This window comes from Conger conger, chromosome 8, assembly GCF_963514075.1.
Source record: "Conger conger chromosome 8, fConCon1.1, whole genome shotgun sequence".
Classification (NCBI taxonomy): Eukaryota; Metazoa; Chordata; class Actinopteri; order Anguilliformes; family Congridae; genus Conger; species Conger conger.
The window spans coordinates 54627964-54642963 of NC_083767.1; the positions used below are offsets into that span (position 1 = coordinate 54627964).

Here is a 15000-nt window from a genome sequence, read left to right on the forward strand (position 1 = left end):
ACACTGGAACATAATCGTGTTTAAGTGCTACCGTCTCTGCTGTGTCCAAATAAATGTTGATATAGTCTAGCTGTGTCCCGAGGAAAAAGAAAACTGAATAATGATTATATTTTACAGAGGGGGGTACGGACGTGTTCGTGCGCGAGTGTGTGCACATCTGCAGGGTGCAGGGTCACGCAGTGTACAGGGAACGTGCTCATGTTGCATGCGAGCCCTGCGCGTTCTTAGGAGGAATCGCGTTACACAGCCAATTTCGACCTGAGTCATGTGCTTCTCAGCACATTGCACTTTTGATAAGATGGATGAAAATTTTCCAGACACATTTCATATAATCTTTTTTTTTTTTTTTTGGCTCCGCTGAAATGTCTACCGCACTTTACCAACCGCTGAGGAAACGTACGAAGGACGATGAGGAATTTTCACCTTCGACGTTTTAAGAATTAATTCTTGAAGAGGGAATACATTTTGCACAGCAGTGAGACTATGAAAATGCTCAGAGTTCAAAGCTGATCTCTGGTGGTTTGGACCTACTGTGATGTTACCCACGGTCAGAGAGCTCTGCTCTTCTGCAAGCCGACAGACGAGAGAAACGAAAGTGTGAAAGAGAGAAAGGGAAAGAAAGAGAAAGAGGGAGGGAGGGAGGGAGAGAGAGAGGGAGAGAGAGGGAGAGGGAGAGAGAGGGAAACACGGGGAGCGTTTCGCTTTTGTCCGAACTTCATTTCCGTCTCTAAACCCGATTTCTTACACGTCAATCCGGGGAAGTGGCGTGTTTATTACCTTCCGCGACAGAGACGGGTTACAATAACATCTTCGGCCCCTTGCTCAGATCAGGTGAGAAGTGCGGTACATATTCCTCCTGGGCTTCGGTCTGGGTGGCTGGGTCAGACCACAGCGTGGCGTGGGGCTACCCTACATTCGCCACAACACCCTCCGCCTCCCACCCCCACCCTCAGAGTACCCCATTATAGCAGCTATTCCCCTCAGTGGAATTTTACAAGCACTACCATGGCCTTTAAATTGGGGGCTATCAGTAGTGTTTGGTAAAAGGCACTCAAGAGGTCAAAGGGCGAATGAATGAAGACCACCCCCCCCCCCCTCCCTGTGCGTCCAGGGTAGAGGTGCTGTGGCTCTCTCTGGGGAGCAACGGACAGCTCAGGGTGACAGACTGCAGGCCTCACCTCTCCTGGGCCCACATCCTGCCTATCTCTTACTCTGACAGCCATTTCCTGTGGAATGCTGCAGCTGCCCCCCCCCCCCCCCCCCGCCCCCCACCCCCCACCGATAGCTGTCCAATAGGCAGCACCCTCCCAAGGATAGACACTCTGACACTGACACACACACACACACACAAAGACAGACACACGCACAGACAGACCGACAGACAGGACGACGTCTGGCTGACAGCACCATGGCATCCAACACATCCCTGTAGAGAGACTCCAGCATTGGCCTCTGTTTCCCGCTACACATCACTGCTTTAAGTAATGTTGCTGAGCCCTGAAGAAGGACCCTGCTGGGTGTGCGCGTGTGTGTGTGTGTGTGTGTGTGTGTCGCGTGTATACGTGTGCAAACTTGAGAGTTGAGAGTCTGATGTTTGGATGCCTAAGCATATTTGTGCTGAAAATGTGTGTGGTTGCGGTCATGCTGTTTGCGAGTGTGTTTGTGCAGTAAGGGTGTGTTTGTGCGTGGGTGGTTGCCCTGTATATGTGTTTGTGGTGACTCTGTATATCAGCATGTGTTACTCTTGTGTGTCTGCGTGCGTATGCTATAAGCTTGTGTGTGTTTGTGGAGAGCTTGTGGGGACATCGAGAAGATGAATAATCCTAAAATTACGCTCACTAGCAGGCTTGTGGTTTGACATCTGCAGCCTGTCATCCCACCTCCAAAACCAACACCCCCCCCCCCCCCCCACACACACCCCCGAAAATCATTCCGTCTGTCCATTCTCCACTGCGCCCCTTGACAGAAAACTGCAGGTCTGCGGCCGCCTATTTTCTACCCCTTCAAGTGTTGTGACTGAGGAGTAATTGTATTTCTTTAAGTCCCTCCAGTCGCATGAGAGGACTTCTGAAAGCAGAAGGTTTACCCGACCCAAGATTTAACTGACAACTGTTCCGCACTAACGTTCCGTGGTTGCCATGGATGCGCTTTGTGAGGCCCTGGCTGGCTGGCTGGTGCCCGGGGGTCATGTGACCGGGCTCCTCACCTGCTGCTTAAGCTGCTGCACCAGCCGGTCCTTCTCCCTCTTCAGCAGGGCCACCTCGTCCTGCGTCTTCTTCTTCTTGGAGGAGGACAGCTCCAGCAGGGCGATGTTGGCGTCCTTCTCGCTGATGGCGGCCAGCAGCGCCTCCTGCCTGCGGGACGCGGGAAAGGGGAATGTTAAAAAATGAGGCGGGGGGGGGCTTGAAGAGGGGAGGACGGGAGGGAGAGGGAGCACAGTTCAAACTCTGGACTCCGAGAGAGGGGTGCTGGCGCAGAATGTGCGCATGGCACAGCAACGCAGCAGCTGTCTCCTGTCAGAAAGATAATATACTGGAATATTTCTCAACTTTAATGAGGGGGGGGGCGGACGACCGGGCGTTTTATCTGCGGCTCCATACATCACATCTGAAAGCAGGAGCCTAATGAGGAATGAGCTCCTCTCCTAAAAACAGCTCCTCTGTGGAAACTGGAAAGGTGAGAAGCCCACCTGCGCACGCACGCACACACACACACACACACACACACACACACACACACACACACTTACACACACGCACACGCACACAAACACACACAAACACACACACACACACACACAAACACACACAAACACACACACACACACACACACAAGCACAAACACACATGCACACACACACATACACCCCATTTTGGCAGGGAAGTGAAAAAGAGATGAGCCGTCTGATTAATAGCTGAAACTGCGGAATGCGTAAAGAAGCAGGCTGACTAGATGCAGAGGAATGCTTGGTGGCTGACATAGGCCATACTTACAGGTCCACACACCCCCATCTCTCTGTCTCTCTCTGTCTCTCTCTGTCTCTCTCTGTCTCTCCCTGTCTCTCCCTGTCTCTCCCTGTCTCTCTCTGTCTCTCTCTCACCGACTTTGCGCCCAAGCGTACCACATCCTACCATAAACGGGAGCTTTGATCCTGCCCCCAACTATGACATCACAGCTGCGAGCGAGCCAGAAACAGGGGATTGGTGCACTCTGTTGGGCGATGTATTTGGGGATATACAGCACACACTCTGCCTTGCCCGAAACACCACACCACCATCACCTACACAGGTATAACGCACACACAGCCAGTCTCGCCATGGCTTTTTAATGGCGAATAAACAACAGGGCTGCACAGAGCCGCCGCTGTTCTGCCACATAACGCACATTCAGCCAGAGAAGGTGGTATTAATCACAGACTGGTTCCTTCGGTTTCCTCCTTTCGCCCATCAAACGGAGGGCGTCGGACCGCCCACCCGGCACCCGGCCCACAGACCTCCACCTCAAGCCTGGCCAGGCCTCATCAAAGCCATGGATCTCTGGCCAACACGGACAGGTACCAACCTCCAGACAGGAGAGCAGTGCCCATCGCAGCTGCTGGTGAAGCTAGCGGTTTGGGTACGCCCCTGCTCCTGCCGAATGGGCAGAGATGGAGGGGGGAAAAATGGTCGTTGCCTGAGGGGGTTTGACACCGACCCCACTCCCGACACCTCTGTGTCCCTTCTGTGTTCATTACATTACATTACATTAATGGCATTTGGCAGACGCTCTTATCCAGAGTGACATACAGTTGATCAGACAAAGCAGGAGACAATCCTCCCCTGGAGCAATGCAGGGTTAAGGGGCCTTGCTCAAGGGCCCAGCGGCTGTGCGGATCATATTGTGGCTACACTGGGATTAGAACCACCGACCTCGGTGTGTCCCAGTCATGTACCTTAACCACTCCGCTACAGGCCGCCTCCGTTCAGTGCATCGCCCGACCCTGGCCAGCAGACGAACGTGGAGGCGGGGAGGGAACGCTGTTCGCGCTTTATCATTGCGGTCGTATTTACACACGCGTATGCATTACCTCATCCATCACCGCGGGGCCCCGGGGCCCGAGCACCCCCCGGGTTCAGCTCCGGGGCTCGCCCCAATAAGCGCCCCACTGTGTTCCCGGGGCAGGGGGGTAACTCCGCCGGCAGGGGGGTAACTCCGGCGGCCGGGGGCCCCCGCGTGCCCATCCCCTCCCAAGCGCGGCGCGAAGCCGGCCTGACCTCGAGGGGGGAACGGCGGGCCAGAAAAACAGGGCCCACGCATTCGTCAAACGCAGGAAATGAGCCACACATCCAGAAACAGAAAAGATGTGTGCGCCACCTTCAATCCCACACTATACAAATGAGGGTTGCACAGTAATATAACGTGAGGTCTAATGACTGTGGAGCCTCATTAGGTCTGCAGGGGGGATGGGGCGGGGATGTGAAAATTGCACACAAAAAATATATACACCAGAAACATTGTGTGTGTTGCAGGAAGGCAGGGACAGCATTCATAATGCGATGGCGGAAATGTCTTTCTTCAGCACGACAAAGGTCACAGAACAAGAGCAGCTTTTTAAAATTGTAACTAGGCAATGTAGGCAAGAACTAACAGACGACAGAGATACAGTCAGAGCCGTGCGGTTCTTAGCAGGGATTTTCTCGGTGCATTATCTTGTGAATCACGTTCTTTTCTTCACTGCTTCATTCTTAGAATTTGCACCACAATCAGGTCCGTCTCCAGCCGGTCCCAAGACCTCCACTGCGGTCACAGAACAAAGAGAGACCCAGCCAAAATGGACACATTCCGGAAATTGACACAGGGGGGGGTCGTTTCCACATTGCACCACCCCCCCCCCTCCCCCACCCCCCTCCTTTTTCAATAAGAAGGGCTGTCACCATGTAAGGACAGTTACCAATTGGTGCGAGGTCGAAGGTCAAGTCGCTTCACGGTCCGTGGCCGCACAGCTAATCGATAAAGGACGTCGCCTTTCCCCCCCCCAGCACTGCTCACCTGAGCGCAACAGAGGTCGGACGCAAGGTCACGCAGAACGGCCTCTCTCATCCTCCTCCTCTCCACCTCCCTCGTTCTCCCTCTCTCCACTCTCGTCCGTCTCTCCCCCTCTTGCGGGACTACAGCGGAGGGGATGGCCCCTCTCCTTCTCCCCCTCTCCACTCTCGTCCGTCTCTCCCCCTCTTGCGGGACTACAGCGGAGGGGATGGCCCCTCTCCTTCTCCCTCTCTCCACTCTCATCCGTCTCTCCCCCTCTTGCGGGACTACAGCGGAGGGGACGGCCCCTCTCCTTCTCCCTCTCTCCACTCTCGTCCGTCTCTCCCCCTCTTGCGGGACTACAGCGGAGGGGATGGCCCCTCTCTTCTCCTATTCTCGGGATAATGGCGTACAAATGCGCTGCCGCGGGGAGTGTGGCAGATTTACGGCGTCTGCGTGGCGTCACCGTCCCGTTCCCGCTCGGCCGAGGGGGCGCGGGGACACCGCACGCCATCCCAGGAATTTGGGGAGCGGGGAGCGGGGGGTGGGGGTGGGGGTGGGGGGGAGTACTCTGCAAAACGCAGTATCTCTATTTTTTTTAATGTTTAACATTCCTCTCAATGCTCTGACAGCCAATTGGACATAATCGCAAGTATTACAAAATAAAAACTACACAAAAAAAAAAGAGAGAAAACAAATCCTGAAATGCTCTAAACGAATGCAGATCTGCGGTCAACCCCCACAAGAAGCCGCGACCGCGGGAATCCGACGGCCCGTCCAACTGCGGCTGGTCTCGCTTCCATACAAAGACCTGCTCTCTTCACAAACAGTTATGTTTGCATTATGAACGCTCTCGTTTGGCAGACTAAGGAGGTGGAGGAGGAGGAGGTGCAGAAGACAAGGGAGCCACGTAAAAGAGGGAGATGTGTTTGTGTGTGTGTGTGTGTGTGTGTGTGGGGGGGGGCAGCCTGTAGCGTAGTGGTTAAGGTACATGACTGGGACCCACAAGGTCGGTGTAGTCACAATAAGATCCGCACAGCTGTTGGGCCCTTGAGCAAGGCCCTTAACCCTGCATTGCTCCAGGATTGTCTCCTGCATAGTCTAATCAAATGTAAGTCCGCCAAATGACATGTAATGGAGGGGAGGACCAGAGAGGGAGGAACATAATAATATGAAAGCGAAAGATGAAAAAGACGTCTACTATGTAGAGCATAGGGGCGACATGGCTCAGGCAGTAAGAGCAGTCGTCTGGCAGTCGGAGGGTTGCCGGTTTGATCCCCCGCCCGGGCTGTGTCGAAGTGTCCCTGAGCAAGACACCTAACACCTAACTCCTGACGTGCTGGTCGGCGCCTTGCATGGCAGCCAATCGCCGTCGGTGTGTGAGTGTGTGTATGAATGGGTGAATGAGAAGCATCAATTGTACAGCGCTTTGGATAAAGGCGCAATATAAATGCCAACCATTTACCATTTACCATTTATAGCAGGGCTGCCCAACCCTGCTCCCACAGATCATGTAAGTGGTCAGTTCTACTCTAAATTGGGGCAACTGATTCTGCTAACACAGCTCAATGAGATATTTGGTTGGTGAATGAGCAGAGCTTTGTTCGGGTAGAAAACCTGCAGGACTGTAGATCTCCATGGTTGGGCAGCCCTGATCTAGAGAGTATCTAGCACAAGCCTGGGCTTGTCATTCTTTCACATGCAAGTAAAACTTGTCGCCCCTCCATATAGGGAAGGAGTGTGTGAAGGAGTGGATGGAGGAACAGAGTGAGGAGAAAGAGGTGGAGGAAAGAGAGAGAGAGATGAAGAACACCCAGAGTGCGTGGCTCCCTGGGCTAAGCTATGGACTTGATAGCAGGAGGAATGGACCACCGCATAAATCTCTCCACTCCTCTCAGCTCATTTCCTGCTAAAACAAACTCCCTCAGTGACCTCTGTTCTGGGGGGGGGGGGCACGCTATGACACCCACTTCTGATCTGCCCGTTCTGAGGCTCTCCTGCCCCCGAGAAAAAGCTGAAACAGACACGGACCACCAGGAAAGAGAGCATTGTCCCATCACTCAACCACGCTCTACATTTTACACATTCCCATTATGTACTATAACACTGTACAGTTGGGCTGAAATATTAAGTCATAAACTCCCAAGACAGTCAAATACAAATGCATCCTCAGCTAGTTCCAGTCTATAAGCATACACTCACTGAGCTAAACGGTCATGAAGAAACCGGTGCCCAAACGTCGTTGTTGGAGCCGAAATGGTTAACGCCTTCTGGTCGAAGGCATCAATCTTGCGTTTGTGCAGCTTAAACTGGCACATGAAAATAAAATACAGGGCAGTCATGTTAAACAAACTGAGTGCTGGAGGACTACCAAAACATTAAATAAAATAAAATATAACCCAAACCTTTTTTTTTTTTTTTTTTTCAGCCCTTGAATGCTGGCAGGAAGCCACGGCCAAACTTTGCGAAAGTAAGTGTTGGACTATCAGCCTGGTCCTCCTGACTGGAGTAGGAGCAGGGGCAGGAGGAGGTCTGGGCCCAGGAGAGGAGCAGGGGCAGGAGGAGGTCTGGGCCCAGGAGAGGAGCAGGGGCATGAGGAGGTCTGGGCCCAGGAGAGGAGCAGGGGCATGAGGAAGTCTGGGCCCAGGAGAGGAGCAGGGGCAGGAGGAGGTCTGGGCCCAGGAGAGGAGCAGGGGCAGGAGGAGGTCTGGGCCCAGGAGAGGAGCAGGGGCAGGAGGAGGTCTGGGCCCAGGAGAGGAGCAGGGGCAGGAGGAGGTCTGGGCCCAGGAGAGGGGCAGGGGCATGAGGAGGTCTGGGCCCAGGAGAGGAGCAGGGGCATGAGGAGGTCTGGGCCCAGGAGAGGAGCAGGGGCATGAGGAGGTCTGGGCCCAGGAGAGGAGCAGGGGCAGGAGGAAGAGGAGCAGGAGGAAGAGGAGCAGGTTTGGGCCCAGCAGGGCAAGTTACAGGCCAAGCAGCCAGAACCGGGTTTAGTTTTTGAAGCTCATTTCCTGGCCTTGTTGAGAGACACTGCTCACAAGTGCCACTGCAATTGCAAATGCAAGTCAATGGTAACAATACGGTAAAAATATGTAGTCAACAATTATTTCCCACAGGAAAATGCAGTCGCAATTGTTGTTTTATTTTATTTTTTATCCAACGTCTCCCCATGTTCCATTTTCTTCACGTTATTGTGTTACTAGGACCATACAGTGATACTTCACATTATTGTGTTACTAGGACCATACAGTGATACTTCAGGTTATTGTGTTACTAGGACCATACAGTGATACTTCAGGTTATTGTGTTACTAGGACCATACAGTGATACTTCACGTTATTGTGTTACTAGGACCATACAGTGATACTTCACGTTATTGTGTTACTAGGACCATACAGTGATACTTCACGTTATTGTGTTACTAGGACCATACAGTGATACTTCACGTTATTGTGTTACTAGGACCATACAGTGATACTTCACGTTATTGTGTTACTAGGACCATACAGTGATACTTCAGGTTATTGTGCTACTAGGACCATACAGTGATACTTCACGTTATTGTGTTACTAGGACCATACAGTGATACTTCACGTTATTGTGTTACTAGGACCATACAGTGATACTTCACGTTATTGTGCTACTAGGACCATACAGTGATACTTCATGGAAATCGGGGACAGTTCGCATCACCGCCGAGTCTCTCACACGCCTAGTGGAGGAGCCACGTTCACTGGCGCAAATTGCACAAAATGGCGGCGCCTGGAAACATGACGTCCTTGCTTTTCATTAGCCCATGGATAGTCAGTGATGTCACAGGCACTCAATCTATATTTTCTCTACAGTCTATGGCGCAGATGCTGGGAGCAGGAAGGAGCATGAGGTCTGGGCCCTGAGGCAGAGGAGCAGGATGAAGGTCGGGCCCGGCAGGCTACACGGCCTGTAGCAGGCGTAGGAGGAGGTCTGACCCCAGCAGGGTACAGGTCTGGAGCAGGTTCTCGATTCAGCAGCAGCCATTAAAAAGTGGAAATGAAAGTGACCTCTGCTCGCTGTGAATCCCGGCTAAAAAAAACCAAACCCGGCTACTCCCACAGAACTAGAAGCACTGAGGAGGGGCATCTCTCTTATTGTTTCTCTTAAAAAGAAAAGAGAAACAATGAAAATAAATGGATGAAATACAAAGGCTGTCACACATTAAGGCAGAGAGAGAGACACCGACTCGTACCCCGGGTCAAGGGTCAAGAACTCCCGCGGTTTGTTCGGTCGCCGGATCCCCAACAGGTTGCGTCACGCGTTTCATTACACGTCTTTACAGACACTTAATTACAGACGGGCACCTGTAAAGCCAACTGGAGTGACTTACACGGGGAGCGGAGGGTAATCGTGCGAAAACAAGAGGCTCATTTAAGGACGGGGACGGCGAGCCGGGGGAATGTAATAACTTAAGGGACACGACGGGTCTCTCGCGGAACGAGCACTCATTCTGGAGCACTCAATTAAGGTGCCAGACGGGAGCAGGATTTTATTTTATTTTTTATTTTTTTGGCGGGAAAAAAAAAGAAAAAGAAAAGAAAAACGAAAGGCTTCAAAAATGCTTTATATTACACATTTCACAATGAAGAATGTTTTATAAAAGGCAATTCAGAGTGGAATTGGTATCTCTGGGATGAGGCGGGGGGGGAGTGGAAAGATTGAGAGGAACCAACGGTGTTTCCACTGATGTTCACTTACTGCATATATAACCCTTTTATTTTCTGTTAAATGCAGTTACTAAGGTTACGCTATTCAAGCAGAGGGGCCCCCCACTCGACACTGTGGGTGCTGGGGTTCTAAGGGAGAGCACTTAGCCACAAGTACCAAAACCCACCCCCGCCCTGACCCCCCCCCCCCCCAGCCCCCCGCTGCAGTGTGGGCATGTCACCCAGCACCCCCTTCCCCTCCTCTCCCTGACCTACCTGCCCCCCCCCCACAGCACCCCCTTCCCCTCCACTCCCTGACCTCCATGCTCCCCCCCCCAGCACCCCATTCCCCTCCTCTCCCTGACCTCCCCCCCCCCCCCCCCCCGACTTTCAAAGGGAAGCGTGGGGGGCTCCCCAGGGACCGCCTGCTTATCGCCTTACCCCGTGGCATGACAGCAGGGCCTTAATTACCGCTGATAACGAGGGCCCACAAAGACAGGAGGAGGAGAGGGAGGAGGAGGAAGAAGAAAGAAAGAGAGATAGAAAAACAAAAACAAAACGAAAACCACACAGCTCAGCTTCTCGGAGTGAGCAGACTCCCGGACTCTGCCGGTCCATCGATATCTCGGGAGTGCACGTAGATAGATGCACGCACGCACAGGCACACAGGGTCTGGGGTAATAGAGGCCGGAGACAGGGTCCGGGGCGAGAGAAAAGGCGGATTGGCGGGTATGTTTTCCGGCCCTGGTTCAGAAGGGCACACAGAGCGCCCCCATGTTTGCTCCAGCTCCTAATTTGGCTTGATTGAGCCGTTAAATGAGCACTGATCTCCGTACTTTAGCATCGGTGCCCGTTCGCACGCTGCATGGGGGCGCTTGTTGAAACTGAAAAGAAAAAGGGGGTTTTTAGGCAACAGAAGCCGAATAAAGCTGATGGCACAAACTAAGAACTGAGCTGTTTGCCACAAGCTCCCAGAATAAGCTTTGGGTGCTGGCCTGGAGCACATTACTGGGAAAGCGGGGTTTATTGGAGGCGTATTCTAGCTCAGTTTCCATGGGCTGACAAGGCCAGAGTATGAGATGCCGTCTAATTATTAGGAATAATTGATCATCGCTTGGCAGAGAGTGAGCGACTTCGAGGGCCATTCTGGCAGGCGAGCAGATCAGATAACAGTCGCTCAGAGCCCACACTCCACGTCTCGATGTGCACATCGAGAGAAGATTTCGGGTTCCCTTTCCCCCCCGACCAGCAGCTGTGACCAGCAGGGGAACCCAGCGTGGGGAAAGGGGTGTGGAGAGTAGCGAGTAGAGTGATTAAAAGACCTCCACGATGAAATAAACACATCGACGTGTCCCTGTCTGGATGTGCCGGAGGTATCCCCTGATGCGCGTTGGCAGGAGGAGAGGGACTGAGTGATGCTCGAGCATGGTCGCCACGGGAACCAGAGGATGCAGCCCTGGACACTGTTGCCCGGAGACTCCTCTGGACGGCGTACCGGGTGTGGGGAAGGAACGGCGCTCGCGGTCGGAGTGGTAGGAAGAGTGCTGCAGATTTGGTGGAGCACCTCCTCCACACGCCTCCAATTCCCGCAAGGGGAGAGGAGGATAATTTAGGGCCGCCTCTGATTCATGAGTTTTCCGGGGAGGCGCTCCTCCTGTCCTGCCTCACCTCCCCTCACCCCAGGCTTGAGAGCCAGGCCTCCGCTCCACCCACCCACCCCCCGCCAGGGCCAGTGCAGTAAACACCAGACTGCAGGGAGGTGCAGGTGATCCACTCAGCACCGGTCCCAGCTGGGGAGGGGCTGCTCTTCCCAAGGTCAGAGCCCCATAAATCGTCCCTACGCGTCCGACAGCCCCCGGATCCGGGACCCCAAAGTCCCCAATCTGCACCCACATCCTGGCCAGGTGTGGACCAAGAGTGGTGAAATCCCGACCTCGATCCACCCACACACACACACACACACACACACAGCTACCTCAAACCAAGGACACTGTCCTTTTCAATAGAGGGCCTTCCTACTCAATGGGTGATGGGCGTTTCTTCTTCATACACAGACTTCTCACGGTTTGAGAGGAATGAGGGAACGCAGGGTAGAGGAGACGGGACTCATTACATCAGTGCACATGTGCAAGTGAGAGCGAGAATGAGGGAGTTAGAGAGAGAAAAGGAGGAGACCACTGGCGGTCTGACACATCTGGACCTCAGGTTAGTCACAGAGCAGAGGCCTGGCCCACACACAGTCAACAGAGTTGACACCTTTTGAAAAATCTCTCTCTCTCTCTCTCTCTCTCTCTCCCTCTCTCTCTCTCTCACACAACACAAACGCACAGAGGGAAAGTTCTGGAAGATTACAGGCAGGGAGGTTAACAGCAGCAGGGTGAGATATGCTGTTTGAGGTCCACAGGGAGCGTGCATACTGACAACAGGCAATACTGGAGACATGCAGCCTTATGAGACCATAGGGCAATTCCCACTACCCACAACCCCACTCTCTGGGTCCTCTCCAAGTGCCGAAAGAAAGAGCCTCAAGACAATTAGAGACTAATGAAGAGCTTATTTGAGGGCTGGACTGCGTCACTCAGACTGCATGAAAAGATGACCTAATGAAAATGACCATTTAGGGGAGACAACACAAACCAGAGGAACGGGGGGGGACCACAGACCAAAATGAAGCGCCCTCAAACCAGCGACCTCGTACGCCGAGCAAACCCAAAATACCAACCGCTTGCCACATAAAACACAATAAAAACAGGCAGGATAAAACTGGAAAAGCAGCCACATTAACTACGACTACCAGCAGGCCGTTAGAGCAGACCCTCGACTGTCTGCTCTCCCTCCCCTCTATCTGGCTGCTCGGGATGTCAGCAGAATCGAGGTCCGTGTTCGGTGCCTGAGGACAAGAGGTCCATCGCGGGTGTGAATCTCAACCTCGATTCAAACACACACACACACACACACACACACACACACACACACACAGAACGAAACCCAAAAAACGAACTAGGACTGTTAACCAGGACTACCAACAGCCGACCCTCGATGGTCCCCACTCTCTCCCCTCTCTGTGGTTGTCGGAAGAATCCGGGTCTGACCCCGGCGACTGAGGAAGACATTTTTGGATGCAGTTTGGTCGGCGCCCCACCAGAGGCACTAAAATCCTGCTGGGACTCTGCTGACCCCATGGTGGTTTACAGCCGGCTGGGGAAGGGCCTCACCGAGTCTCTCCTGCTTTCCTCCTCTGGACCGGGCCTGCCGGGTTATTTTTACGCCAGCGTCAGAACCGGTCTCCGACCCGCTGCCAGCACACAGACAGCAACCGTGTCGGTCTTATCCGGACCTGTTGTACCGGAACCCTCCTATTTCTTCACTAGACGCGCGTACCTTAAGGGCTTTGTGTTTTTTCGTGCGGGCAACAGAGCCTGCCTGTTCCACGTCTGCAGACCCCATGCAGCCTCTTACAGAGACACGCTCCTAACCACACACTAATGGAGCATCTCAGACCAAACAATGCCTGTGTCCCTACGGAGAAAGGCCGGGTAAAAAAAAAAAAAGAAAAAGAAAAAAAGCCTTGTTTATATCCGCGCAGGATCCTCCGGCCTTTTTGGGAAGAGTTTTGGGTTCTTTTTTTTTTTTTCATTTAGGCCCGAGCACCCGCTCCTCTCGGCGTAGCGAACGGGCGATTTTACAGCGCATTCCACGCCGGGAGGAGGAGGAGCGGAGCGTGCCAAGCACGGCCGAGCGGACCCCGCTCTCTCGTCTGTCACTCGATACGGCCGCTCACGAAACTCACGGGCACCGAGCCAAACAAGCGAGAGGCTCATAATGATGCAGCGAATTAAATCTCTGTAGAAAGTGTGTGTGTGGGGGGGGGGGGGGGGGGTCATTTAAAGAAGCAAAATGGAGGATGAGGAGGAGGAGGAGGAAGAAGTAGAGGAAAGAGGGGGGGACAGGAAAAGTGCGGAAAATAAGGAGGAGGGACCCCCATATGGACCCCCAAAGGCCGCCTTTCAGAGAGTGCCCAAAACAGAGAGGCAGAGTTCCAGAGAAAAGACAGGAAGACTGAGTGAGCAATAAGAGAAAAATGAGGAGATGGGGAGAGGAGAGAAAAGAGACAGAAGGCGGTGGAAACCCTGGTGAAAGGGTGGAGAGTCATTAGTCTGTAATGGTCAGCTCTAATCCCCTCTTCCCCCGTACAGGCGGGTACAACCGCGCCCCGCCCCGCGCTGACAGAAGGAAAACAGCACACCACCGCACCACCCTCCGAAAAACAAGACTGCGCCCCCACGGCGTCTTCCAGCCTCTTCCTTCATTGTTTTCCTTCCTTCTCATCTCCGGGGGGCCCCTGGCGGAGGAAGAGCGGGGAGGTATTCCCGCGATAGGACCCATCAGCGCCGGGGCCCTGAACCTGAGCAGACGGGGCCGGGCCCTGACCGGCGGACGCGGGCGCGTCGCTTCACACCCAGATAAACGGCCAGCCGGACGGCCGCCGCCACCGCCGCCGTCTTCAAAGCCACTTAAGAGGCTTATCGAGGCCAGGAAGGTTTTACTCTCATCTCTGGAAATATTTGCCCAACTAAGCCCCCCCCCCCGGGTCCTCTGGGAAAGCTCCGCTGCGTTATCACGTAATTCCTCCGCCCACCCCCCTCCGCAACGCTTTATATTCTTTCTGCAAATACCATAAATCATTTACACACAAAAAAGAAAAGAAAAAAAAGTGCAGCAGTGCCAAAACAGTTTTGTACACAAATTACATTAATCGACATAATATATATGTACTACAGTCCTTATGTTCTGTGTATTTGATTAATGCTATTCCAATAGTCTTGGGTTTATATTGCGGCCAGTGCAACAGTCCAACAGTAGAAGATAAAATCAGCACTTTTTTTAGAATAGTTGGACCAGTGCTGAGCACAGTTTTTGGGCTACTCGGAGTTGGAGGTGGTGGGTCTTGCTGATGAAAGTCTCACGGTGCCCACTGATTGGCTGGGAAGATGGTTCTTTAGCTCCTACAGCTGAAAACCACACCTTGTAGACCAGGAGTGTCAAACACCAGTCCTGGAGGGCTGCAGTGTCTACAGGTGTTTGTGGTTTTCCTTTCAGCAGCCAATTAAAGCCTTGAGAACAAGGTGTGTGGACTCTTTAGCCAATGAAAGCCAGAAATGCATCTATCGTGCCGAAACACGCCAAAAACCATCAGACACGGCGGGACCCTCCAGGACTGGAATTTGACATCCCTGTTTGTCGACCCACAGCACTATGACAGCAATACAGTCAGTGGCACAGCCTTCCACGATGTGAAACCCTACTTTATACTTCAAC

At 53.1% G+C, this 15000-nt stretch overlaps 1 protein-coding gene across 1 annotated transcript in view; it reads right to left on the reverse strand.

The window, feature by feature from the left end:
* The window catches only part of LOC133135762 (ELKS/Rab6-interacting/CAST family member 1-like), a 236321-nt gene that overhangs the window by 59997 nt on the left and 161324 nt on the right, over positions 1–15000 (reverse strand). Inside the window, 1 exon segment of the mRNA XM_061253024.1 lies at positions 2207–2354. Within this exon segment, the coding sequence (XP_061109008.1) occupies positions 2207–2354 (148 nt within the window).